At 40.8% G+C, this 27,775-nt stretch overlaps 2 protein-coding genes across 2 annotated transcripts in view; one reads left to right on the forward strand and one right to left on the reverse strand.

Moving 5' to 3' along the window:
* Positions 1–21,080, reverse strand: part of LOC139276753 (V-type proton ATPase subunit S1-like) — a 46,233-nt gene extending 25,153 nt beyond the window's left edge. Inside the window, exons 1-4 of the mRNA XM_070894763.1 lie at positions 20,920–21,080; positions 7,645–7,780; positions 5,366–5,428; positions 2,861–3,054 (exon numbers count right to left, since the gene is read on the reverse strand). Of these exons, the coding sequence (XP_070750864.1) occupies positions 2,861–3,054; positions 5,366–5,428; positions 7,645–7,780; positions 20,920–21,020 (494 nt within the window). The 5' untranslated portion in view covers positions 21,021–21,080. The remainder of the gene's footprint in view (positions 1–2,860; positions 3,055–5,365; positions 5,429–7,644; positions 7,781–20,919) is intronic.
* Positions 21,081–21,337: 257 nt separating this feature from the next.
* Positions 21,338–26,742, forward strand: rps23 (ribosomal protein S23). Its single transcript, XM_070895273.1, has 4 exons — positions 21,338–21,444; positions 22,556–22,715; positions 24,322–24,442; positions 26,547–26,742. The coding sequence occupies exons 1-4, from the start codon at positions 21,441–21,443 to the stop codon at positions 26,691–26,693; spliced, it is 432 nt and encodes a 143-aa protein (XP_070751374.1). The 5' UTR covers positions 21,338–21,440; the 3' UTR covers positions 26,694–26,742.
* Positions 26,743–27,775: the final 1,033 nt, after the last annotated feature.

A 27,775-nucleotide genomic window follows, 5' to 3' on the forward strand; every position in this document is an offset into this window, starting at 1 on the left:
AATAAAAAAATAATTTTTTGAAAAATAAATTTAAACATTTTTAAATGGGACAAAATGTATCTAAAATCATTTTAAATGTAAGTGAATGTTAAAATCATTTTTAAAAATGTATTTTAACATTTATTTTAACCCTTATGCTGGTAAAAGAAGGCCCTATGCATGCTTTACCAGGCGCAAGAGTTTCGTGGGCATTTGCTGGGCAGTATTTGAAGGCTTCTGACGCTGTACGCTGTCGGAAGCACTGCAAAATATGGGCTAATGTTAAATTTTGCACATGCGCAAAACTATGAATGGGCCGCAAAGGGGTCACCCACCCCCAAAATATTAGGGGGAAATATTGGTAGAGGGGCCAAGAGAGATAGAGCTGGGTGTCATCAGCATACATTTGGAAAGTGATGTTGTGTTTCTGGATGATATCATCGAGGGACAGCATGTAGATAAGAAATAGGAGGAGGCCAAGGAAAGATCCTTGGGGGAATCCAGGGGTAATGATGCAGGTGTGGGAAGAGAAACACTCAGGTGATTCTCTGGCTACGACTGGGTAGATAAAAATATAACCAAGCGAGGGCAGTCCCACCCAGCTGGATGATGGAGAGAGGTGTTGGAAGAGGATGATGTGATCAACAGTGTTGAAGGCTGCAGCCAGGTTGCAAAGGATACAGTCACAGCCACATACGATATAATTTGTGACTTTGATAAGGGCCGTTTGGCAAGGGCGGAAACCTGATTGGAGAGTTCAAACATGGAGTTGCAGGAAAGATGGGCATGAATTTGGGAGCAATAATACGTTCAAAGCACTTTGGAGAGGAAAGGGAGGTTGGCGATGAGGTGGTAGTTTGCAAGGACAGTGGGGTCAAGGGTGGCTGCTTTGAGGAACGGGGTGGTGATGGCAGATTTGAAGAGGACGGGGACAGTACCTAAGGAGAGGAAAAAACTTAGCTTAGTTCTTTTGCATTCTCTTAAAAGCATCAAATGATACAGCATATAAGGAGGCCATTCGGCCCATCGTGCCAGTGCCGACTCTTTGGTAGAGCTATCCAATTAATCCCAATGACCTGCTCTTTCCCCGTAGCTCTGTAATTTTTTTCCCTTCAAGTATTTATCCAATTATCTATTAGATCTACTCAAGCAGTTAGGTAAAAGATGTACTACTGTAAATATATAACTATATAACTAGATTATTTGCTAGTTCAGTATTCATTTAATAAATTTGTTTCATTTTTTTAAATTTTAAACAAAGTATGATGTTATACCCTTTTCTTTTGAAGAATGAAATGTAACCTTATAGGGGCATAAAATAATCCAGGCTCTAAAAGCAATTACCAAACAGGGTTTCAGTTTGTTTACCCAAGCACATTACTGAAGGCAAAAGGTATGAGATGTTGGAAGACACTTGTGAAAATGATCTTAGATATGAAAGCTGAAATAATCTAGGGCAAGAATGTTTAAAAATGTAGTAATTTGCTTCCTTATTCCTAAAAGTTAAATTCTATTGCAACATTATATTAAGAAGTGAAAAATGACACACTGCTGTTTATATCATTTTACAGAGTTGAGTACTCTGGCAAAAATAGACAATGCTAACAATCCAGCATGTTTCTTGTTTGTTACACCTTGTTAGAAAAACGCTAAAACTTTTCATATCTGTAGGCAGGATAGACTATCAATTAAGAAATCAAAATAATATTGGTTTAACCTATTATTGGATTGGCATAATTGATTATCTGAGTTTATGCGAATTAAAGCCTGAATTCAAGCCTAAGCACGAGCTTATCAAAGATGTTCATCCTAAAAACATAATGAGTGGAGTCCTATGACATGTGTCTTTTCCAGTCACAGAGAGAAATATAGGGTCATTAATAGATGCAAGCAACAGGTGTGAAATTTTAGTCCTCTGATATTCAAGTATAATCCTCTGTAGTTTACTAAATATTTCTGTCAGTTTTTCTCTACAGTTTTCTCCCCAGCCCCCGTTCCTGAAGGTGTTGATTCCCTGAAATCAGGATCAAGAACCTTGGTGAATTTTCACCTACCTAATCCAAAAGTGCGAAGGTCAACTGTATTGCCCATTGACCCAGGTGAGATCAGCTAACTCAACACAGCCCAGTGATCCAACCTGGTACCTTGCCAGTTATATGGCTTAACTATTGAGCAATCAGGGAAGCTACAAAGAGTTTAAAAGCTTTGCTTTCTATCTGCTTCAAGGGAAAGCAGATCACAGTTAGTATATTGGGTTGTTTTACAAATTTGTCTGCTCCCACAATTTCCTCATGGGGCAAGATCTTGGTTGTATTTAGGTCATTTGTGAGATCATGAAGCTCCCATGCTTAATCCCCAATCTGTGCAAAATCAGCTGACCTGAGCTGAGGTGGTTGAAGGTGCATTCAATTGACCTCCACATTCCCAGGCTAAGAAGAGAAAAATCAGCCTGATTGATATCCAGTGATCCCGGCTAGAACATGCATATATATGAAACCATCAGGTGGGGACTGTATCAAGCTTAACTGTGATGCATCGTGGTCAAAAATACCGCTAAGCTTACATTTACTGTCTAGGATCATTAAGATTAGTCACTTGATCAATGTACGGGAGGGCTGTCACTCTCATGAAACTGTGCTCCAGCTTCAGTCATCATCTCCAAGAGCAAAAGGAAGAAAATTGATGGGGGGGGGGCAAGAATTCTGATCCATGGTATCCTTTCTTGGAAAACTAATTATACGTTTATCATAGTTTTATGTGTGACTTCAGTAAAAAATTATAATAAAATATTGTATAATGATTTCCTTTTGTATAATGGTCTCCAAGCTAAGATAATCAATGTGATAGTGCCTATTGTAGTACATGTGGAAGTTAATTTTACCTGTGCACTGATGGTAATTTCACTATTAGTAAAGATGATTTAGTGCTGCTCAGTTCTGGATTCCAAAATGGTAAGTAATCCACATATATTGGGTTTCCTCCAAGTTTCGCTTGGAGATATTTAGGCAGTTGATTTGTCCAATGTTGGCTTACAGCTGGTAAGACAATGGAAGATGGAGAAGAATCCAGGGCATTCTACAGGCAATCAAAAGGATGAAATTGCACTTACAAAATAATATCTCTTTATTTACAATCATTCTTAAATACTGTTCAGTATGCAATTTGTGGATGTTTCTTAATCAACATTGCTAAAACTGATTATCTGGTCATTATCACATTGCTGTTTGTGGGAGCTTGCTGTGTGCAAATTAGCTGCTGCATTTCCAACATTACCACAATGACTACAATTCAACAGTAATACATTGGCTGTAAAGCGCTTTGGGACATCCTGAGGTTGTGAAAGGCGCTATATAAATACAAGTTCTTTCTTTTTTTTATTCTCTTTTCTCTCATTCACAAATGTGTATCGTTTTGTTTAAATGAAATTCTCAATAACATTTGCTCCATTGCAAAGAAATTTAAAAAAAAACAGGAAATCTGAAACAAAAATAGGAAATTCTGGAAATGGCAGATCAGTCAGCATTTGTAAGGAGAAAAAAATGGGTTTGTGTTTTGGGAATAAACCTTTGTCAGACTGAAAACTGAAAGATAAGCCAGCACTTTAGTAAAGTTGGAGAGAAAAGGGAGAGTAACAACACATACTCCAATCTCAGAGAGGAAATGAACTGGTTTAATAACATACAAAGTGCTTAGTAGGAAACTGTTAGATGATATGAAATACTATGACAGATCAGATAAGTGAGGAAATGGGAAGATATTAAAGAAAAAAAGAACATGTAAACAGATAATTAGTGAGAAGATATGGGAAAAGCCCACACAAGGAAAAAAGGTAAGAAAACAGAAAAGTACTGAAAAAGGGTTATACCCAAAATGTATTTTTAACATGCTGAGTGACCGGCTCCATTTATCTGGTCTGGAATACTCTCCAAATTACTGAAAATTATGCTGGATTTGTAGATTAATGGAGATTATGGATACAAAAACCAATCCTGGCACTCCAGTGCGACCAACCTGAGATCAGCTAATCCAGAAAATTCCAGACATCAAACTTGAGATCTTTCTGATCTATGTAGCACATCACTGTGTCAAGCAATGAATTTGCCCAATGACTCATTGAGGAGGCAAGAGGGGCCAGATTTTAGCCCATTAACGAGCCGGATTTTGCTATACTAATAACACGGCTGTCAGTTACTACAGGGTAAAACTGACAGCAACTTGCGTAGTCAAATGCGGAAATCAGTGATCCAACCTGGTACCTTGCTATTGAGGAATCGGGGAAGCTACTTCAGTAATACCCTGCTCCTCCACTGGCTGCGCTGTTGCAGTCTCCACCGGTGAAATCTGCACAGAGATCACTGCAAAGGTCTGAATGTAGGCTAATTAACCACTCACAGCCAAGACAGATTAAAAAGTTGCAATTAGGGGCAACTGAGTTTTTAAACAGTATAATAAGTGATAATTACTGCTGAAAAACCTCCCCGGCCCTGAAAAATTAATTTTATGTGTGGAGTCGCAGATTTAAAAAAATTAAAAGAATTTTATTTATTTAGTTATGCTGTTTTTCTCATTTATACATCTCCCTTAATCTGTGTCCCAATCTTTATTTCACTTCCTGTACAATGATTTTAATGTAATTTATATTTCGTGCTTTTGACTTCCTGTTTTGCAGTCTGTGTTTCTCAGTGAGGATTATTCAATTTGATTGGTTGAAGAGCCTCCCTGCTGTTTGTCCTGCTCACAGACGCCCTGGGGACACTGGAAAACTAGAAATCTCCGCTAACAAACCCACAAAAAGTCTCCGGGCAACTGTATGCGAGGTGAACAGCAAAGGCCGTTCCTTCGCCGCTCTCAGCAAAATCCAGGCCAATCTGTCTTTGCTTAAATTTTAGTCTAATAAAAGGATTATAAGCATCATAAATTAGTCTACAGAAATCATGACCTTGGGAACCACGTATTTAACAGTATTTGACTACACGATAGTGGAGGTGAAGGGGGAGGGAAAAACAAACTATGTTCAAATCATACTGTATGATGCCTTCCTCCTCATCTAAAGTGCAACAGTATTTAGTATTGTTAATTCAGAGCCTCAAGACAGAGTTATGCACTGTTCTATTCACAATCTCATGTTATTTAATCATTACTATGAATGAACTCTACATTAACCATTTTTCCTGACTTGTTTCTTTCTTAGAAGTTAATTAATTTCTTTACTAATTTTAGGGCTATCACTTAAGTTCTGAATATTATTCACAACCTAAACTAACCCTTGACATCCAGTAGTTAACATTTATTATGTATAAAAACCTTCATTCGCTTGCTGCTGGCTTATAATAATTAAAATATATAATTTTGAACTGTATGCTCATGAAATAAAGTTCCATCATACCTGAATGTTTGAAAACGCGTGGGCTAACCTGCCATCAAGGGTGATAATATCATGCATATTCAGCTGAAAGTACAACCAAAATGTAAAAAGCTAAGAAGCAAAACATCAGTTTTAATTTAACTAAATTAAGTTTTCACTTAAATACAGTGTGATCAAATCAGTGCTCACAACTGTTTGGTGCAATACATATGCATGCACAGGATAAATCAGCTTCAATCAGACTAATATATAACAACATAAGAATTAGGAGCAGGAGTAGGCCATTCAGCCCCTCGAGCCTGCTTCACTATTCAATAAGATAATGACTGATCTTCTACCTCAACTCCACATTCCTGCACTGCCCCCATATCCCATCATCCCCTTAATATTCAAAAATCTATCGATCCCTGTCTTGAATATACTCAAAGACTTAACCTCCATAGCCATTTTGGGTAGAGAATTGCAAAGATTCACCATCCTCTGAGTGAAGAAGTTTGTCCTCATCTCAGTCCTAAATGGCCGACCCTTATTCTGAGACTGTGACCCCTGGTTTGATACTCCCAGCCAGAGCAAACATCCTCCCTACATCTACTCTGTCAAGCCCTGTAAAAATTGTATATGTTTCAATGAGATTACCTCTCATTCTTCTAAACTCTAAATATAGGCCTAGTCTGCTCAATCTCTCCTCATAGGACAATGCCCCCATCCCAGGATCAGTCTGGTGAACCTTCATTGCACTCCTTCTATGGCAAGTATATCCTTCCTTAGGTAAGGAGACCAAAACTGTACACAATACTCCAGGTGCGGTCACACCAGGGCCCTATATAATTGCATTAAGATGTCTTTACTGTTATACTCAAATCCTCTTGAACTAAAGGCCAACATACCATTTGCTTTCTTAATTGCTTGCGGTACCTGCATGCTAACTTTCAGTGATTCGTGTACAAGGACACCAAGGTTCCTCTGGACATCAACATTTCCCAATCTCTCATCATTCTATTTTTCCTACCAAAGTGGATAACTTAACATTTCTCCATATTAGATTCCATTTGCCATGTTCTTGCCCCTCACTTAGCCTGTCTATATCCCCTTGAAGCCGCTTTGCATCCTCCTCACAACTTGCATTCCCATCTAACTTTGTATCATCAGCAATCTTGGATATATTACATTTGGTTCCCTCATCCAAATCATTGATATAGATTGTGAATAGGTGCGGCCCAAGCACTGATCCTTGCGGCACCCCACTAGTTACAGCCTGCTAACCCGAAAATGACCCGTTTATCCCTACTCTCTGTTTTTGTGCGTTAACCAATCCTCAATCCAGTCTAGTATATTACCCCCAAACCCATGAGTCCTAATTTTGTTTAATAATCTCTTGTGTGGCACCTTATCATATTATTAATACACATTAAATCAGTTGATACACTTCCATTAGCCATGAATTTGGCTAACAGAAGCAAGCATACCAGAAAGGGAAAGTATGCAAGTGCTTAATATAAGATAGCACGTTTAAGTGCCGACACCCACAACTGTTGAAAAGTGTCTCGGAAATGCGAAACTGGAGTTTTAACTATATGTTCAAATGAAGGTTCATTGTAGTAAAAGCACAAAAACTTTAATATATTCAAAACATGCAAATAAACAGATATCTTTGTTTACCTCTGTAAAACCGCTCTTTTATAATATTAACTAGGATAACTATTACCAGCCTGCAGCTGTATGTAATACTGGCATGTAGATGATGCATGCTCACTATCTTCTGCTTCTGATCTCAAATTCCCAAACTCACTTGTGTTGCCATAGGGAGGCACAGAGTGGGATCAAGCACTTCCTCACTAGAAGGGAGGGAGAATCATCCCAGGTCTCTTCTTCGTGAGTAATTTAAGACTGCCATAGATGGAAGTTTGGTGGCAGATTGCCCACCTTCCCTTTTGACTGAGATGGTGTGTGGCCACCAGGGCAAATCCCATTTGGGAGAAAAAAAGGAAAAAAATTAAAAAGAGGGAGTGGTGTTCTCACTAAAATAACGTCGTCTCCAAGAGCACATTTTCCATTCACAATAGTATATTCTGAGAAATATATGGTTTAATTTAGTTTTGTTGTGAAAATATATTTAAAATCTGCTAAATCTGCTGAACTCATTAAAGATATTTCTCATAGTTGTCACAAAATAGGCCACAATGACCTTTTCCCATCTTTTCCCATCTTGCACATTCTATGTAAGTGTTACAGTGTTCTCTGTTGGCTTTTAAAAAATCCTTTCACTAAAAGTTTTACACAAAGAATTTTTCTTCAATTACCTTGTCCTGCCAGAATAGTACCACTTTCTTTGGACCTCTGTTGAGTACAGGATTGAGATACCAGGACAGCTCCAGCACTTCTTTGTGTAATCCAATGTGCTCTCTGTGTGAAATATTCACTGTTTTCCACAATGCCCTGTAAATTCAATTCAAGTCATGTATTTATATTAAATACTGAAATAGAAAATTCATCATATGATATTTCCATTTTCCAATGTGGCCATTTAAAAATTATGTCGTTATATTGGGGCGGAATTTGCAGCGGGGGTTAATAATGGTGAACTAACAGTGTTTGCCATTATTACCCCACTGTTACTGACCACAGCTTCAGGATGTAGCGCATGCACATCTAAATGTGGAAGTCCTGAAGTTGTGGGCAGTCACTGCTCCGACACTGGCTGTGCTGTGCCCCCCGCACCTCCCCCACCCCCCCCCCCCACATAGCTGGCAATCAGTGAAACTGACAAAAACTTGGGCTGTTCCATAAAGAAGAAATAGGAGCAGAAGTAGGCCATATGGCTCCTCGAGCCTGCTCCGCCATTCAATAAGATGATGGCTGATCTGATCATGGCCTCAACTCCACTTTCCTGCCTGTTCCCCATAACCTTTGACTCCCATGTAGTTCAAGAATCTATCTATCTCAGCCTTGAATATATTCAAGAACCCAGCCTCCACAGCTTCCTGGGGTAGAGAATTCCAAAGATTCACAACCCTCTGAGAGAAGAAATTCCTCATCTATGTCTTAAATGGGCGACCCCTTATTCTGAAACTTTGCCCCCTAGTTCTAGATTTCCCCACGAGAGGAAACATCCTCTCAGCATCTAATGGTGAACTAACTGCATTTGCCGTTATTACCCATGTGAAGTACCTCATTAAATATTAAGCCTTGTTGGATTAGGTGTAACTGAGGTTTTAACAGTGTAATGACTGCTAAATAAACGTTATGGCCCTGAAATACTCATTTTAATTTTGTGGAGTGTCAAATTTCTCCATTATGATAAAAATTACAATTTTAACAAGCTTTTTTTTTTAAAGTTTGTTCATGATATTTCAGGTTCTACCTTAGCCCCAATTGAGAGCTCCAATCTTTGCTTTGCTCTCTGCAACATTTTTAAAAGTCTGAATAAAGGCAGTTTCTCATTTCCTGGTTCCCGGTCTGTAAGAATTCTGCAATGTGATTGGCTGCTTAGATAGCTTGTTGCGTCGCAGTAAATCAGACTAGGGAATTCCCACTACAGAGCACTGAAATCAATTACACGTCGAAAAGGACAAACTTCTCACCAATGAGATTGTGAGATCTCTGTGGGAGCTTTCTTTGGGGTCAGCGGTAAACACCTTTGCTTTGCTGCTGACTGCAAATTATGTTTGATTAAAAAGATCTCCCCTAACACTTCTTACTATTAGAACATAAGAACATAAGAATTAGGAACAAGAGTAGGCCATCTAGCCCCTCAAGCCTGCTCCGCCATTCAAAAAGATCATGGCCGATCTGGCCGTGGACTCAGCTCCACTTACCGGCCCGCTCCCCATAACCCTTAATTCCCTTATTGGTTAAAAATCTATTGATCTGTGATTTGAATACATTCAATGAGCTAGCCTCAACTACTTCCCTGGGCAGAGAATTCCACAGATTCACAACCCTCTGGGAGAAGAAATTCCTTCTCAACTCGGTTTTAAATTGGCTCCCCCATATTTTGAGGCTGTGCCCCCTAGTTCTAGTCTCCCCGACCAGTGGAAACAACCTCTCTGCCTCTATCTTGTCTATCCCTTACATTACTTTAAATGTTTCTATCACCCCTAATCCTTCTCAACTCCAACGAGTAAAGACCCAGTCTACTCAATCTATCATCATAAGGTAACCCCCTCATCTCCGGAATCAGCCTAGTGAATCGTCTCTGTACCCGCTCCAAAGCTAGTATATCCTTCTTTAAGTAAGGTGACCAAAGCTGCACGCAGTACTCCAGGTGCGGCCTCACCAATACCCTGTATAGTTGCAGCAGGACCTCCCTGCTTTTGTACTCCATCCCTCTCACAATGAAGGCCAATATTACATTCGCCTTCCTGATTACCTGCTGCACCTGCAAACTAACTTTTTGGGATTCGTGCACAAGGACCCCCAGGTCCCTCTGCACCGCAGCCTGTTGTAATTTCTCCCCATTCAAATAATATTCCCTTTTACTGTTTTTTTTCCCCAAGGTGGATGACCTCACATTTTCCGACATTGTATTCCATCTGCCAAACCTTAGCCCATTCGCTTAACCTATCTAAATCTCTTTGCAGCCTCTCTGTGTCCTCTGCATAACCCGCTTTCCCACTAATCTTTGTGTCATCTGCAAATTTTGTTACACTACACTCTGTCCCCTCTTCCAGGTCATAAAGGCCCAGAGGGAGCTCGAGAGCCAGCGGCAGTTGGTGAGAGGTGAGAGCAGTGTCGGAGCGGCCTATAAAGGCCCAGCAGGAGCTCGAGAGCCAGCGGCAGTTGGTGAGAGGCGGCAGCAGTGTCGGAGCGGCCTATAAAGGCCCAGCAGGAGCTCGAGAGCCAGCAGCAGTTGGTGAGAGGCGGGAGCAGTGTCGGAGCGGCCTATAAAGGCCCAACGGGAGCTCGAGAGCCAGCGGCAGTTGGTGAGAGGCGGGAGCAGTGTCGGAGCGGCCTATAAAGGCCCAGCGGGAGCTCGAGAGCCAGCGGCAGTTGGTGAGAGGCGGGAGCAGTGTCGGAGCGGCCTATAAAGGCCCAGCGGGAGCTCGAGAGCCAGCGGCAGTTGGTGAGAGGCGGGAGCAGTGTCTGAGCGGCCTATAAAAGGCCCAGCGGGAGCTCGAGAGCCAGCGGCAGTTGGTGAGAGGCGGGAGCAGTGTTGGAACAGCCTATAAAAGGCGTACTTGTGCAGCTACAGCGGGAGAGAAAGCAAAAAAGAAGTAGAAAGGAATCAAAAGGTGACGTCACAGCCAACGGGGTAAGTGATTGGCTGGTGATTGGTGAGTAGCTTTTCTTTTTATTTTTATATCAGTATGTAAACTGTAACATTGTTATTACCAATTTAAGGGTATCTAAGGGTTAAGGCATGGCAGGAGAGCTCGGTCACGTGATATGCTCCTCCTGTACCATGTGGGAACTCAGGGACACTGCCGACTACGTGTGTGAGAAGTGTATCCGCCTCCATCTCCTGACGTACCGCGTTGCAGAATTGGAACTGAGGGTGGATTCACTCTGGAGCATCCACGATGCTGAGAATGACATAAGTGGCACGTGTAGTGAGTTGGTCTTACCAAATGAGAAGGATCCACAGCCAGCTAGGGAATGGAAGACCAGCAGGAAGAGTAGTACAAAGAAGGTAATGCAGGTGTCCCATCTGGTCATCCCCCTGCAAAACAGATACACTGCTTTGAGTGCTGTTGAGGGAGATGACTCATCAGGGGAGAGCAGCAGCAGCCAAGTTCATGGCACCGTGGCTGGCTCTGTTGTACAGGAGAGCATAAAAAAGAGTGGGAGAGCGATAGTGATAGGGGATTCAATCATAAGGGGGATAGGCGTTTCTGCGGCTGCAATCGAGACTCCAGGATGGTATGTTGCCTCCATGGTGCAAGGGTCAAGGATGTCTCCGAGCGAGTGCAGGACATTCTAAAAAGGGAGGGAGAACAGCCAGTTGTCGTGGTGCACATTGGTACCAACGACATAGGTAAAAAAAGGGATGAGGTCCTACGAGCCGAATTTAAGGAGCTAGGAGCTAAATTAAAAAGTAGGACCTCAAAAGTAGTAATCTCGGGATTGCTACCAGTGCCACATGCTAGTCAGAGTAGGAATCGCAGGATAGCACAGATGAATACGTGGCTTGAGCAGTGGTGCAGCAGGGAGGGATTCAAATTCATGGGGCATTGGAACAGGTTCTGGGGGAGGTGGGACCAGTACAAACTGGACGGTCTGCACTTGGGCAGGACCGGAACCAATGTCCTAGGGGGAGTGTTTGCTAGTGCTGTTGGTGAGGAGTTAAACTATTATGGCAGGGGGATGGGAACCAATACAGGGAGACAGAGGGAAACAAAAAGGAGACAAAAACAAAAGACAGAAAAGAGATGAGTAAAAGTGGAGGGCAGAGAAACCAAAGGCAAGAAACAAAAAGGGCCACTGAATATAAAAGGGCTGCAGGAGGGGTCAAAACTAAAAACCATGGTTTAAAAACTAGGATGAAAACACTCTACCTAAATGCACGCAGCATTCGAAATAAAGTAAATGAGTTGACGGCACAAATCATTACAAATGGGTATGATTTGGTGGCCATTACAGAAACATGATTGCAAGGTGGCCAAGACTGGGAATTAAACATACAGGGGTATCTGACGATTCAGAAAGATAGGCAAGAAGGGAAAGGAGGTGGGATAGCTCTGTTAATAAAAGATGATATCAGGGCAGTTGTGAGGAATGATATTGGCTCCAATGAACAAAATGTTGAATCATTGTGGGTGGAGATTAGAGATAGTAAGGGGAAAAAGTCACTGGTCGGCGTAGTTTATAGGCCCCCAAATAATAACTTCACGGTGGGGCGGGCAATAATCAAGGGAATAATGGAGGCATGTGAAAAAGGAACGGCAGTAGTCATGGGGGATTTTAACCTACATATCGATTGGTCAAATCAAATCGCACGGGGTAGCCTTGAGGAGGAATTCATAGAATGCATACGGGATTGTTTCTTAGAACAGTATGTAACAGAACCTACAAGGGAGCAAGCCATCTTAGATCTGGTCCTGTGTAATGAGACATGAAAAATAAACGATCTCCTCGTAAAAGATCCTCTCGAATGAGTGATCACAGTATGGTTGAATTTGTAATACAGATTGAGGATGAGGAAGTTGTGTCAGAAACGAGCGTACTATGCTTAAACAAAGGGGACTACAGTGGGATGAGGGCAGAGTTGGCTAAAGTAGACTGGAAACAAGGACTAAACGGTGGCACAATTGAGGAACAGTGGAGGACTTTTAAGGAGCTCTTTCATAGTGCGCAACAAAAATATATTCCAGTGAAAAAGAAGGGCGGCAAGAGAAGGGATTACCAGCCATGGATAACCAAGGAAATAAAGGAAATTATCAAATCAAAGACCAATGCGTATAAGGTGGCCAAGGTTAGTGGGAAACTAGAGGATTGGGAAAATTTTAAGCAACAGCAAAGAATGACTAAAAAAGCAATAAAGGGAAGATAGATTACGAAGGTAAACTTGCGCAAAACATAAAAACAGATAGTAAAAGCTTTTACAGATATATAAAATGGAAAAGAGTGACTAAAGTAAATGTTGGTCCCTTAGAAGATGAAAAGGGGGATTTAATAATGGGAAATGTGGAAATGGCTGAGACCTTAAACAATTATTTTGCTTCCGTCTTCACAGTGGAAAACACAAAAACCATGCCAAAATTTGCAGGCCACAGGAATGTGGGAAGGGAGGACCTTGAGACAATCACTATCACTAGGGGGGTAGTGCTGGACAGGCTAATGGGACTGAAGGTAGACAAGTCCCCTGGTCCTGATGAAATGCATCCCAGGGTATTAAAAGAGATGGCGGAAGTTATAGCAGATGCATTCGTTATAATCTACCAAAATTCTATGGACTCTGGGGAGGTACCAGCGGATTGGAAAGCAGCTAATGTAACGCCTTTGTTTAAAAAAGAGGGCAGGCAAAAGGCAGGTAACTATAGGCCGGTTAGTTTAACATCTGTAGTGGGGAAAATGCTTGAAACTATCATTAAGGAAAAAATAACGGGACATCTAGATAGGAATAGTGCAATCAAGTAGACGCAGCATGGATTCATGAAAGGGAAATCATGTTTAACTAACTTACTGGAATTCTTTGAGGATATAACGAATATGGTGGATAGAGGTGTACCGGTAGATGTGGTGTATTTAGATTTCCAAAAGGCATTCGATAAGGTGCCACAAAAAAGGTTACTGCAGAAGATAAAGGTACGTGGAGTCAGAGGAAATGTATTAGCATGGATAGAGAATTGGCTGACGAACAGAAAGCAGAGAGTCGGGATAAATGGGTCCTTTTCCGGTTGGAAATCAGTGGTTAGTGGTGTGCCACAGGATCAGTGCTGGGACCACAACTGTTTACAATATACATAGATGACCTAGAAGAGGGGACAGAGTGTAGTGCAACAAAGTTTGCAGATGGCACGAAGATTAGTGGGAAAGCGGGTTGTGTGGAGGACTCAGAGATGCTGCAAGGAGATTTGGATAGGTTAAGCGAATGGGGTAAGGTTTGGCAGATGGAATACAATGTCGGAAAGTGTGAGGTCATCCACCTTGGGGAAAAAAAACAGTAAAAGGGAATATTATTTGAATGGGGAGAAATTACAACATGCTGTGGTGCAGAGGGACCTGGGGGTCCTTGTGCATGAATCCCAAAAGGTTAGTTTGCAGGTGCAGCAGGTAATCAGGAAGGCAAATGGAATGTTGGCCTTCATTGCGAGAGGGATGGAGTACAAAAGCAGGGAGGTCTTGCTGCAACTGTATAAGGTATTGGTAAGGCCGCAACTGGAGTACTGCGTGCAGTTTTGGTCACCTTACTTAAGGAAGGATATACTAGCTTTGGAAGGGGTACAGAGACGATTCACCAGGCTGATTCCAGAAATGAGGGAGTTACCTTATGATGATAGATTGAGTAGACTGGGTCTTTACTCGTTGGAGTTCAGAAGGATGAGGGGTGATCTTATAGAAACATTTAAAATCATGAAAGGGATAGACAAGATAGAGGCAGAGAGGTTGTTTCCATTGGTAGGGGAGACTAGAACTAGGGGGCACAGCCTCAAAATATGGAGGAGCCAATTTAAAACCGAGTTGAGAAAGAATTTCTTCTCCCAGAGGGTTGTGAATCTGTGGAATTCTCTGCCCAGGGATGCAATTGAGGCTAGCTCATTGAATGTTTTCAAGTCAAAGATAGATAGATTTTTAACCAATAAGGGAATTAAGGGTTATGGGGAGAGGGCGGGTAAGTGGAGCTGAGTCCACGACCAGATCAGCCATGATCTTCTTGAATGGCGGAGCAGGCTCGAGGGGCTAGATGGCCTACTCCTGTTCCTAATTCTTATGTTCTTCTGTTTCTTATGTATATTGTAAAGAGTTGGGGTCCCAGCACCGATCCCTGTGACACACCGCTAACCACCAATTTCCAACCCGAAAAGGACCCATTTATCCCGACTCTCTGCTTTCTGTTAGCCAGCCAATTCTCGATCCATGCTAATACATTTCCTCTAACTCCGCGTCCCTTTATCTTCTGCAGTAACCTTTTGTGTGGCACCTTATCGAATGCCTTTTGGAAATCTAAATACACCACATCCATCGGTACACCTCTATCCACCATGCTCATTATATTAGGCAATTGAATACACTTGTGAGTGAGAGCAAAAATGCTATGCAAGTGAAAGAGGTCAAATAGATTCTGATATTTAATCAGAAGATCTTTGTGACATCAGGTGAAAGGTTCTGGAGTTATGTTTTAAAAAGTATTTACCAGTTAATAAAATATTCTATGCTTATATATTACATTGCAGCATTTCATCTACGTGCAGGATCGAATTAGGTTAGGAAAGATAAATCCATATTAAAAGCTTGCCATTCATAGTCAAATAAATCTGTTCACTTTATATAGAATTACATAGGCTATATGGCACAGAAACAGGCCATTCGGCCCAACCAGTTTATGCTCCACTCAAGCCTCCTCATCTAAATCTATTTGCATAACCCTCTATTCCATTCTCCCTCATATGCTTGTCTAGCCTCCCCTTAAATGCATCTATACTATTCGCTTCACTCCCTGTAGTAGCGAGTTCTACATTCTCACCACTCTTTGGGTAAAGAATTTTCTTCTGAATTCCCTGTTGGATTTCTTGGTGTATCCCTCTGTATCCACTCTTTCAAAACCTTTCATAATTTAAAAGATTTCAGCCTTTTTTTTCTAGAAAAAAGTGACCCAGCCGGTTCTTTGTTTCATCCTTTCCTCATATGTACACCCTCGCAGTTCTAGTATCATCCTTGTAAATCTTCTCTGCACCCTCTCCAGTGCCTTTATATCCTTTTTATAATATGGCGACCAGAACTGTATGCAGTACTCTTAAGTGTGGTCTAAACAAAGTTCGATACAGGTTTGACAGCAGGAGTGGCGAGGTCAGGGCGAAGGAGCGGCAAGAATTTATAGAGGCATGTGATCGGGGCCCAGGAGAGGCGAGAGTTCGGGGCCCAGAAGAGGCGAGGGCCCAGGGGCAGCATGGGCCAGCCCACACTGTGATATGTGTGCGCACTAGGTCTATGCAGCAGAGCTGGTCTCCAGTTGTCTTGGTTGATCCTTGCCACTGGTCCAAAAACTAGCTCTGTCAAGCCCGTGTGGTGGCTGGTGTGCAATGGCCACCACACGTTAAAAAAAATCCACGCACAGGCATCTTCCACCCTTCAAGAAGTAGTTCGGGATCTGGAATAGAAACACCTGTGAACTCATCCCTTTTTGGCGTGGAAGCAGTCATCCTCGTTTCGAGGGACTGCCGATGATGATGATGAGTACATTTCAATTCTATACCTCTAGAAATAAACCCTTGTGCTTGGTTTGCTTTTTTTTATGACCTTGCTAACCTTGTCGCAACTTCTAGCGATTTGTGTATTGTACTCCAAGATCCCTTTGTTCCTCTACCCCACCTAGAATCTCACCCTCCAAGTAATAAGTGACCTTTCTATTCTTCCTACCAAAATGTAATACCTCACATTTATCTGTGTTGAACTTCATTTGCCAATGATATGCCCAGTCTGCACATTTATTAATGTCCTCCTTTAATTTGTTGCAATCCTCCTCAGTATCGACTATCACCCCCAATTTAGTGTCATCTGCAAATTTAGAAATTGTGTTTTTGATTGCAAAGTCTAAATCGTTAATATAAATTATGAACAATAGTGGGCCCAGCACTGATCCTTGTGGAACACCACTACCCACCTTCTGCCACTGTGAATAGCTACCCTTTACCCCTACTCTCTGCTTTCTGTCTTGAAACCAGCTAGCTATCCATTCTGCTACTTGTCCCCTGTCTCCGCATTCTGTGACCTTCTTCATCAGTCTATTATGGGATACCTTATTGAAGACCTTTCGAAAATCTAGATAAATTACATCTACTGCATTACCATTGTCTACTCTCTCTGTTACCTCTTCAAAAAATTCAATGAGGTTGGTCAAGCATGAAATCCATGCTGACTATTAATTTTTATATTTTTGGTTTCTAGATGTTCTTCTATTTTCTTCTTTAGTAGTGATTCCATTATTTTCGTTCCATGGATGTTAAGCTGACTGGTCTATAATTCCCTGGACATGTTCTATCCCCCTTCTTAAACATAGGTATTACATTAGCTATCTGCCAGTCCTTTTTCTAATGAATTATTAAATATGTGTAGTAAGGCTTCTGCTATCTCTTCCCTAGAGACTTTTAAAATGTGTGGATGCAATCCATCCAGACCAGGGGGCTTATCATCTTTGAGTTTGATTAGTTTATTTAATATATCCACTCTTTTTATTTTAAAATGTACTTATCTCATTACTAATCTCATCATCCAATGTCATGTCCACATGTTCTATCTCTCTGAAGCAAAATAATTATTTAATATTTCTGCCATCTCTCTATCGTTACCTGTGGTATTATTGTCTATCCCTTAATGACCTTATTCCCATCCCAACCTTCCATTTTTTTTGATGTGCCTGTAAAATATTTTACTATTTTGTTTTATGTTCCTTCATAATTTAATTTCATAGATCCTCTTTGTCTTTGTTAATTGTTTTTTTGACTTCTCTTCTAATCTTTTCATATTCTCCCTTATCGTGCATTCCCCTACTGTCTATGTGTTTAACGTATGCTTCTTTCATTACCTTCAATTGTTCCCTGATGGCTTTATTCATCCATGGAGTCTCATCAGTGTTTAGTTTGTTCTTTCCTTTTAGCAAAATAAATTGTTCCTGCACTCAGTTGAACACCATTTTAAATGTTTCCCATTGCCAATGTTGTTACCCATTTTATTTTCCCAAGTTCTATTCTCAGCCCCTCAAACTCAGCTTTTCTCTAATCTATTACCTGGTTTTTGTCATACTTAATGGTCCTTCTCAATTATCATCTTAAAATGTATATTATGGTCACTATTGCCTAGATGTTCCCCTACTTTTACTTCTCTTATCTGCTCTGGTTCATTCTCCATTACTAGATCCAATGGTGAATCCTCCCTTGTTAGGATTTTTACATATTGGGTTAGAAAGGAGTCCTGTACACATTGTATGAACTCCGTTCCCTTATCCCCTTTACCTACTTCCTCTGTCCAATTAATATCAGGGTAGTTGAAATCCCCCATGATTATTATTCTATGTTTAGTTCTCATTTCCCTAATTTGTCTGCATATTTCTTCCTCCATCTCCCTTCCACTATTAGGTTGTCTGTAGACTACACCTATTAGTGTGATTGATCCTTTATTATCTTTTATCTCTATCCATTTGGTTTCTATTTTTGTCTTGCTGATTGCTGCATAACTTTTTTCTACTGCCATTATGTTATCCCTAATAAGTACAGCTACTCCACCTTCCCTTTTTCCCTCTCTATCTTTTCTAAATATGTTATACTCTGCAATTCCCAGTCCTGATTTTTCTGTAGCCATGTCTCAGTAATCCCTACTATGTCTGGTTCCTCACAACACATGATTGCCTCCAGCTCTCCTGTTTTATTACAGACACAGTGTACATTACTGTACAGACAGTTCAACTCATTTTAATAGGATTTCCTCTCACTTTATGTTTAACCATCTTTTTAGACTCATGTTCTATTACTCTATTTATTCCCTTGCCATCAATTTCCTCCCTTACTTTATTCGTTTCTATGCTGGCTTTTCCTGTTTTGTTTATATTTAGGCTGCTTATGTTTCTTGTCAATCCCTCTCCCCATTTTACTAGTTTAACGCCTTTGCCACCTCCCTATTTACCCTTTCTGCTAGGACACGGTTCCCATCCCCGTTTAGGTGGAGCCCGTCCCATCGCTACAGCTCCTTCCTGTCCCAGAACAGGTGCCAGTGTCCCGTGAAAAGGAACGCCGCTTTCCCACACCAACCCTTTAGCCACATGTTAATTCTCCTGATCTGTCAGCTTCTATGCCAATTTGCATGTGGCTTGGGCAATAATCCAGAGATTATTGTCCTTGAGGTCCAGCTTTTTCATTTAAAGTCTAACTCCTGATACTCTTTCAGCAGGACCTTCTCCCTGTTCCTACCTATGTCGTATGTTCCAGCATGGGCAACTGGATTTACCCCCTCCCTTTCCAAGTTCCTCTTCAACCACACTGAGATATCCCTTCGGTAGGCTACAAACCCTTCGGAATTCTGGTTCTTGGCTGCAGAGGATGCAATCTAAACGTATGTTTATTTTTTTATAAAATAGGATAACTCAGCAAATTGCATCAAATTTCAGTCAGTGTTACTGGATTTTCACCACAGCAGAATGTCTCTTCTCTTTTCAGGCTTAAACTGCCACAGACAAACGGATTGATTGGACTGGGAATTCCTACCTCGCTGTGGAGCAGGAATTGTACTCTTCGAAATCGGAGGACTAACCCCAGTTAGAAACTCCTAGCCCCGCAAAGTCTCAAATCCCAATTTACACCCTCCTCAACCCAGGAATTTAGAGGCCAATTGTACTTGCACCCCTTCAAAGTTAAAGAAAACATCTTTAAATATTTACAAATTTATATAAAGGTATAATGAACAACTAATGGTACTGCGTTTATGATAGGATGTGGGACATCAAGTATTAAACAGCAAAAAAAGTTATGGATTAATTATTTTTGAATAATGATATCTTCAGGTATGACTGCTGAAAGTGCATAAACGTTACCAAGTATTTACCTCTTAACACCATGCACTACTCCTCAAGGTATTTAGAGAGATATTTATCAGCATGTTGCCAGGTGATAGCTGATGGAAGTTAAATCTGAACAAGGTGAAAGTTCATCAATTGAAATTAAAGGGTCAGGAAAAAATTGGTTTTGAGAGACCATGGATTTAATTCAACAACACAAAATAAGTATCTCCTCTCCCTCGAGCGAATCCATGTACGAAAATAACATCACAGCAGTTCAAACACGTTGTGTCTTATTCCCAGAGTATTTTGAGTTTGAACATTTGAAGGGTCTGTTTTTTCATAAACTACATCCAACTATTCGATTGGAGCTAAAATGGTTAATAATTTTCCGAAACCGAGAAGACATTATAAAAAGAGAACATAAGGTATAGAATATAGGTATATTATAAGAATATATCAAGCACTGAACCTTATTTGTGCTGGCAACAAATGGGAATGTGGGAGAATGCAACTGTCTAACATTGTCGGGGCACTGGCTTATTGGAACTTCTCAAATTGTCGAATACAAGATTAAAGGAATCACATGTCCACATTGACCTGCATGTTCGGCAAAGTCCCATCTGTGCAATACAGCTAGGTATCCAGATTAAATTCACAGTTGGAAAATCTAGCTGTATATCGTTTATGTTAAGATCGACTCGGTCTTATTCGCTTTTCACACAAAACAATTAAAATGTACGTTCGAGTTAAAAACTGGTACAGGCAAGAAAAAAATCTGAAGATGTTAGAAATCTGAAATAAAAACAGAACATGCTGGAGATATACAAAGGTTCCAGTATCTGAAACGAGAAAACGAGAGATTAGCGTTTCTGGTTTAGACCAAGTCACTGGGGGCTTTTCAGGCATTTTCTGTTTTATTTAAAAACTGCTTCCCCTGGAACTGAGAAGATACAAAAATAAGTTAGTGACTTAAAATATATAGTATGCAATAAAACGAAGTTTACATACAACGGAATATAATAAATCATTTGAATTGCACGTTGTTTATGGACTGCAGCAACGTAATTTTGCTTTCGTAAAAACCATAACAAATTGATAACCTAAACGATTAGTTTCGAAGGAGTTTTCAGTATGAATCTATGCATTTGCGAAACTTGTATTGGACAAACTAGTAAACCAAAAGTTCCTGAAGCATCAAACTATTATTAGAATAAAATGCCGTTATATTGTCAGTTTATTGAGAGAAAATACTACATTTATCGCGTTTTTCCTTTTATCTTTGTACATATTGGAGGTAAACGACGTATTGATCGTTCACAACACTTTCATAAAATAGATTGACATTATGCATAAACATAGTAATAAAATAATTAGAATTCATTTTAATTCTACAAGTTACATAACTTACGTCCTGAAAACATTTACTTACTTTGCCGATGACCACATTATGACAGGCACGGTCTGATCAAGTGTGATCGAAAACCTAATGAGAAGTGAAATTGTTAAGCACTGTAACTGAAAGGCTTCCATTGATAAATATTAGCAACGATTGTGCACAGAACATCAGAGCCACGACCTCCCAAAAGCGAACGTCGGCTGCAACAACCAGAGAGCAACCGCCCTGTGATTGACGGTAATATCCACCAATCGGCGGCGGGGTTCCCGCCGAGCAGCCAATGCGACCCAGCAGAAGGCGGGACCTGCAGAATTCTACCTTTTAAACCGAGAAAAACGATTATTGTGCTGAGTGTAATATTTTAGTTGGAATGAAGAGACGATTTCCTCACAGGTTTTTGGGGGCAGACGAGTAAAAAGGTGATTGTTGTGTTTTTTTTTCTCCCCGTGTTTGAGGACAGGCGCGGAGGGCGGCTGTCAGGGTCCTGGCGGTTGGTACTAGGCGCGGCGCTGGACGAACTCCGGTCTTTTTGCTGAGCGGCCGAGTGTGCAGCAATGGGTGAGTGTGGCGGGCGGCCCAGCCCCAGCTCTTGGCACCCAGGCCGTCCCTTGCAAACTCGCACTCGGAGAGGCCCACCGAGTTCGCACAGTTAGCCTCCGTCACGGGCCGCCGGAGGGTCTTTTTGAGGCCGGTTTATTTTTTAATAAATGCGTCAACCAGCCGCATGCGAGCCGCCACGGCGCGGGTCCCCGACTCGAGGTTTTAGGCCCAGGGCCTGGTCCAGGCGATCGCCTTTCAGCCGTTTTAAAGCAATCCCCATTAAAACAAATCTCGCTCTAGATGAGAGTTCAGCAAAATCCGAACACAGATTGCTCAATTTTAGAAAACATTTTTTTTTAAAAGCTGGACGGGATTGTTTCTGGGCCTTGGAAGACATCTTGAGAAGGTGCTAGGGATTTTTTAAATATAATGTGGATTTTTCTACATTTGAGACAATCGGTTTGTAAGTGGCGATTCTTGATGAAACTGCCACACTTGTATGTTCAGAAGTGGGATCTTCAATTGGGCGACAGACATTACATAAAAAAATAGGACAAAAGCAAAATGCTGCTGGAATCAGGAATAAAAAAAGAACATGCTGGAAATCTGAGCAAGTCGGGCAGCATCTATGGAGAGGAAGCAGAGTCTAACCTGAGATTTCCAACATTTTCTGTTCTTATAAGAAATAGCCCCTCGAGCCAACTCTGCCATTCAATAATTCAACATTGGGTTGAGAGTTCAACACCATTGCCTTTAAGAGCAAAAGTGATTGTATATTGAGACGACTGCATAATTTTTATGTGACATTTCATTGGTACCAAGCCCCCTTTCAGAGGAAATATAATTCAAATATATTAATTAATCAGATTGGGGCTTCGAATGCAATTCAACACTGGCATTCTTGAGTACACATTTTCTAATTGCTCATCTTGGCACTTACTACAGCAAGCAATTAGATGTGTGCTTTTTGCAGGAAAGTAAACAATTTCTACTACTAGAAACCTACTTAATTAAAATTATGCTGGTATTGCTGATAGCACTGAAATCCACCATTTGGCCCTACTTCTCCATACTGTATAGAAGTTACTAAATTAATTAGAAATTAAGACATTCTAACATTTATTTTTAGGCAAGTGCCGTGGTCTTCGTACAGCCAGAAAGTTGCGTAACCTGCGCCGTGATCAGAAATGGCATGATAAGCAATACAAGAAGGCCCACTTGGGGACTGCCCTGAAGGCCAACCCCTTTGGTGGTGCATCCCACGCCAAAGGAATAGTCTTAGAAAAAGTGTAAGTATTTTTAAACTAAGGATCTTGCTCACCGTTACAGACTGTTTTAAGTTATTTCCTTTCCCTGAAGTATCCCTGAATTTTCTTTCCTCAAATCTTAAATGGAATTGTTAGAATGTGCATGAGAGTGGCCTGGGGTAAATGGCTGCATTGTTAAACCTCTTGCTATGAAAGTTCCGCGTCACTTTTTGACATAGGCTTTTGATGGTTAGGCTGAAAACTGAAAATATGAGGAATTATGATCTAGTAAAAAATGAGGTACGTTTTGGCCAGGAGTTGCTCCCATTTTTTTTTTGGAGCAACTTGATTTTTCTGGAGCATCTTAAAAATCCTCATTTTGCATCTTCAATTTACGCCAGTGTAAGCGAGTTAGTTAGGATTTTTTTCGTTTACTTTTTTTCTCTCAAAAGGGGGCGTTACCAGCCACCTACGCCAGTTTTGTCCATTTAGGCCAGTGTTTGTGGCATGGCCACTTCAGAAAACCCTTGTGGAAAGTTAAGAAATTCAGCGCAGTTGGTACATCGGAGGTCAGCAGAACTTAATGACGACTAAAGAATGTGAATAGGATCAAACAGCTATACAGCAAGTTAAATTTACTATACAACAGAAGCATTCATGGAAGCTTAAACTACAAAAATAAAAGAAGTAAAAGATAGTTGAATTAAATTGCCCTAATCTCTTAACTAATTTAAACAACTATTTGTTTGCAATGATTATACTGGGCCAAAATTGAGCCCATATTATCTACTTCAATAAATAAGATATTCTCTGTTCCTCCGTCACTTATGTTCTTTCACAATAGCACCAGGTGAATAGGCTTGACAAATGTCACCGCTATTCACAAGAGCCAAAACATATTCACATAATTTTTTCAAAATATCCAAAAGTCCAGGAAAATGACAAGAAAGTTCAAAAATAGCTACAGTGCATAAAATTTCAGACCTGCGGTCGATCGCACCGGGACGCCACTCAGTCAGGGCTAGGGGCAGGCATTGAGTCCACAGCGGCTGCAGCATGCACACAGAGCAACTGGGGGTGAGGAGCTACTGCTACTGGCCACGCTGTGCGACAACTGAGGAGAGGCCAGGCAGCGGCCAAAGTGAGGCGATTTTTTTTTTTTTCCGGCGCACTTATCAATGGAGAAAAATGGCGCATCTCCGGTAAGTGTGCCGAAAAAAGGTTGGATCAAATTTGAGCCCTTAGTAACTTCTGAACATTCACATTGAAATTTCAGAGCAATTGCACCATGTAGCCATAATGGAGATGCACATGCACACTTTAGTGGCAGAATGGTACTGTATGCTGCATGGTCTATATCCATTAAAAAATGTTTGCTTTCAAAAAGCTCTAGTGCATTGATTTAAATGACTTCGGTTTGGGGTAGATTAAGTTTGTCTGGTTTACCCAGTTGTTTGTATAAACTGCATCTACTTTTAAGTGAAACCCACTGGGAAATTAAACTTCTGCATTGCCTCTCCTCGCACAGCTTTTATAGTGCCTTGAACTTTGCAAAATGTGTCCCAGTGCTTCGCCAGTTATGAGGACAAATGCAGAGCGGGAGTTCAAGAATATGGTGAATTATTAATTATTTTCTTTTTTAATACAGTGGTGTTGAGGCTAAGCAGCCCAATTCTGCCATCAGAAAATGTGTTCGAGTCCAGCTTATTAAGAATGGCAAGAAAATCACAGCTTTTGTTCCAAACGATGGTTGCTTGAATTTCATTGAGGTAAGCATTCACAAATGGTACAGTACTGATTGTTACTATGCTGCAAATGGAAATTAAGCTTTTTTTATTTTTCTACTTGCTTTCACTTGCATTAATTGTATCATTAAATGAACCTTTTTATATTCAGACTGCGTTGTACCAGATTTCTAGTCCTCTATAACTGCCGAGTATGCAATGGCACATAGTTTTTAAAATCTATTTTAAATGGGTCGTCTTATCAATCCAAGCCTGGATTCCCACCGCAGAGCTGGTTGGGCTATCCAGCCCCGCCATGGAGATTGTTGGGCTGTCTGGCCCCGCTGAGGAGGATGTCACTGGGAGGCCCCAGGGTCGTCCGGTCCGGATTACGGAACATTTTATGGATTACGGACGACCCTGCCACCAATCGGTCCGGATTCTGGAACATTCCGGAATTCCGGATTCTCAACGCTGCACATGTACTATCTTCACCACAAGGACTGCTTCAGTTCAAACTGGCCCAAAACCACCTTCTTAAGGGCAACTAACATTTGGCAATGAATGACAGCCTTGCCAGTGATGCTTCATCCCGCAGAATGATTTAAAAGAGATTGATTGCCTTCTGATGGTCATTCAAGAGGAAGCACTTCTCCCCCAGGCTCACTCCCATATCCAAATAAGTGAACTGGTTCAGAAGATAAATGGCAGGAAAAGTCGTGTGTAGTGTATGAAAGTTGTTTAATAAAACTTGTTTCTAGTAGTAACATTTTAATTTGTAATTGATGGTGCTGAAGAAAATATTGTCTGAATATCTGATCATTACATTGTCTGGAAATGAGTAGAGGAGGGTAAACTAGGGATACGAGATGTGTCACAAAACATAATGGCACGGAACGCAGATCAGTAAAGGCTCAATTTCTAAGGTTTTTGTGCCCACTTCAGTGCCCATGCTGTTGTGAGCAGTGTAAGTGCAAAGAATTAATTTACATTTATATTAACATCTTGCGTCCTAGGGCATTCCAAAGCACACTGTTACGTGGTTAAGTGCAACAGCCAATTTACACACACTAAATTAATTAATGTTTTCATTGGTGTTGGTTGAGAGTGGAATTAGAACCCACTGCCTTCTGACTCAAAAAACCAATTCAACAAGTTGGCAAGTGACGGGGCATGGGGTAACAAGCTCCTATCAATTTCAGCTTCATTTAAATTGAAAATTTGGTAACTTAATATTGTAGGTTAGTGTACTACAAGGTTGTCCTATAGCCCTGAACATTTGAGTACTACTGAAGTGTGGGCATAATTAATTTTTAACTCTGGCATGTTTCGGCAAAACTTCAGTTTGGTAACAAATTAGATGTGTTGTTTAGATGATACTGATTTTTTTAAAATTTGGATCATCAAGTTGTGGCTGTCTGCAGACACTACTATTGCCTCTTCCCTTTCCGGTCTGCTTCCACCCACTCTCCCAAAAAGATCAATGGCAAAAATTCCTGATTAGTGCAAGGGAGTAATGATTACCAATTCAAATCGTTTCATTGAAGTGTGATAGCTTGTAACAACCCAATTCTCTTCCACCCCACCCAACTTATTTTCCCCTCGTATTGCTGCTGAGTTTGATTAATCAATTGCTGACAGTATTTAGACCAGTTTTTAGATTTGAGTACTACCTGATTGGGACTAATAGTACTGTTTATACAGCTCATATTCCACATACGTGCTTCACTTACAAAATCAGTAATACTTTAAAGAAACTGATTTGAGTCACCTTTGTGAATTATGTGATGATCCTAGTCTATATTAATTGCACCCTCCAGAGTATATACCTCTTATTGATACAAGTCTCATTCACAGCTAATGTCACACTTAAAATATGTCCATAATACAACAAACTTGCACTCTTGGTTAATACTCACTTCACTGAGTACAATTTAAAATTCTTCCCCAATCCTTTTTAAGTAGCAACGTTGTTTCCTTTGACTCAGCATTAGCTGTGCCATAGCTGATGCACTAGCATAGCATTAATGTCAAGAACTAACATTTGGTAATCCTTCCTCTCCCTTAACAAGTGTTATAGATTGGATGTTTCTTAGTTTTTAAATGCTTTGAACTATTTCATTTATGGTCCAAATTTTTCATCTTTTAGGAGAACGATGAAGTTCTAGTTGCTGGTTTTGGTCGTAAGGGCCATGCTGTTGGTGATATTCCTGGTGTCCGCTTCAAGGTGGTCAAAGTAGCCAATGTATCTCTGTTGGCCCTGTACAAAGGCAAGAAGGAAAGACCAAGATCTTAAATGTTTTGGTGTATTATCAGAGATTGAAAATAAATCATTTTAAAATAAATGTGTTTGTCAGAAGCTAATGTAATTTCCTAATGTTATTGAATCCTTTCTGTTTGCAACAAGACTCAATGGAAGGAGGAATCTTGAGAATTCATGCTCCAGGTTTTATTTGAGGGTTATATTTTTATCTAGGCAAACACACGTACGTTCTCTGAACTGGTTAGAGGTTGATATAGAGAATGGTCCAGTAATCATTGTTTCCTGTGGGACGCATAACCTGCACAGCAGCATGGCATTGAACTGGTAATCCCTTGCCTCTCCGGTACTGCTTGATGCTGCCATTTTCAGTTATAGTGATAAAATGAAAATATACAACCTGGGCATAAACTCAGATTTACTGAACTGATGACAAACCCAAAAAAGAAGTCTGGGAGGAAAACTTAATATGGAAGCAAGAAGAGATAAAAGAGAAATCTACAAACGTTGGATTTTATTCTGTCTGGTTCCCTGGAGGTGGTGGGTTCTAGCAACAATGCATTTTTATTGCAAATTCCTAGTTGCCCTGAGAAGGTGGTGATGGGCTGCCTTGAACTGCTGCAGTCCTTGTGCTTGGTAGTGAATTCCAGGGTTTTGACTCGGTGCTGATGAAGGAACTGAGGTACATGTTCAAGTACAGGTGATGAGTGACTTGGAGGGGATCTTGGAGGTAATGGTGTGGTATTTCTGCTCGTCCTTAGTGGTAGAAGTTGTGTGGGAGCTGCTGAGAATAAGCTCAGTGTTGGTGATGGAGTGTATGAATATTAGGTTCAGTGAAAGGGTGCTGATCAAGAAATGCGAGCAATTGTATTTTGCACCTTTTGTCTTCCGGGGGTCATTGAGACAAGTTTATTTTCTTCCCTTTTTCAACTCCTGTCTTCCTAAAGGAATTCAATCTTTGCAAGGATACAGTTCCACTGATGTCTTATGGCCATTCTTCACGTGAACCTAGGTAGTGAGTGTTGCCAAGCCGTTTGAGGGAGGTGGGGGTGGTTGCAGCCAAATCTCATCTTGTCCAGACTTGCACCCTTCAAATAAATGTACACTAGCAAGAATCC

The sequence above is a fragment of the Pristiophorus japonicus genome, chromosome 12 (assembly GCF_044704955.1).
Source record: "Pristiophorus japonicus isolate sPriJap1 chromosome 12, sPriJap1.hap1, whole genome shotgun sequence".
NCBI lineage: Eukaryota > Metazoa > Chordata > Chondrichthyes > Pristiophoridae > Pristiophorus > Pristiophorus japonicus.

Excerpts from the sequence above, each read along its gene's own strand:
- rps23 (XM_070895273.1), top strand. Across the intron at positions 22,716-24,321 it reads GGAATAGTCTTAGAAAAAGT|TGGTGTTGAGGCTAAGCAGC; the intron begins GTAAGTATTTTT and ends TTTTTAATACAG. Across the intron at positions 24,443-26,546 it reads GTTGCTTGAATTTCATTGAG|GAGAACGATGAAGTTCTAGT; the intron begins GTAAGCATTCAC and ends TTCATCTTTTAG.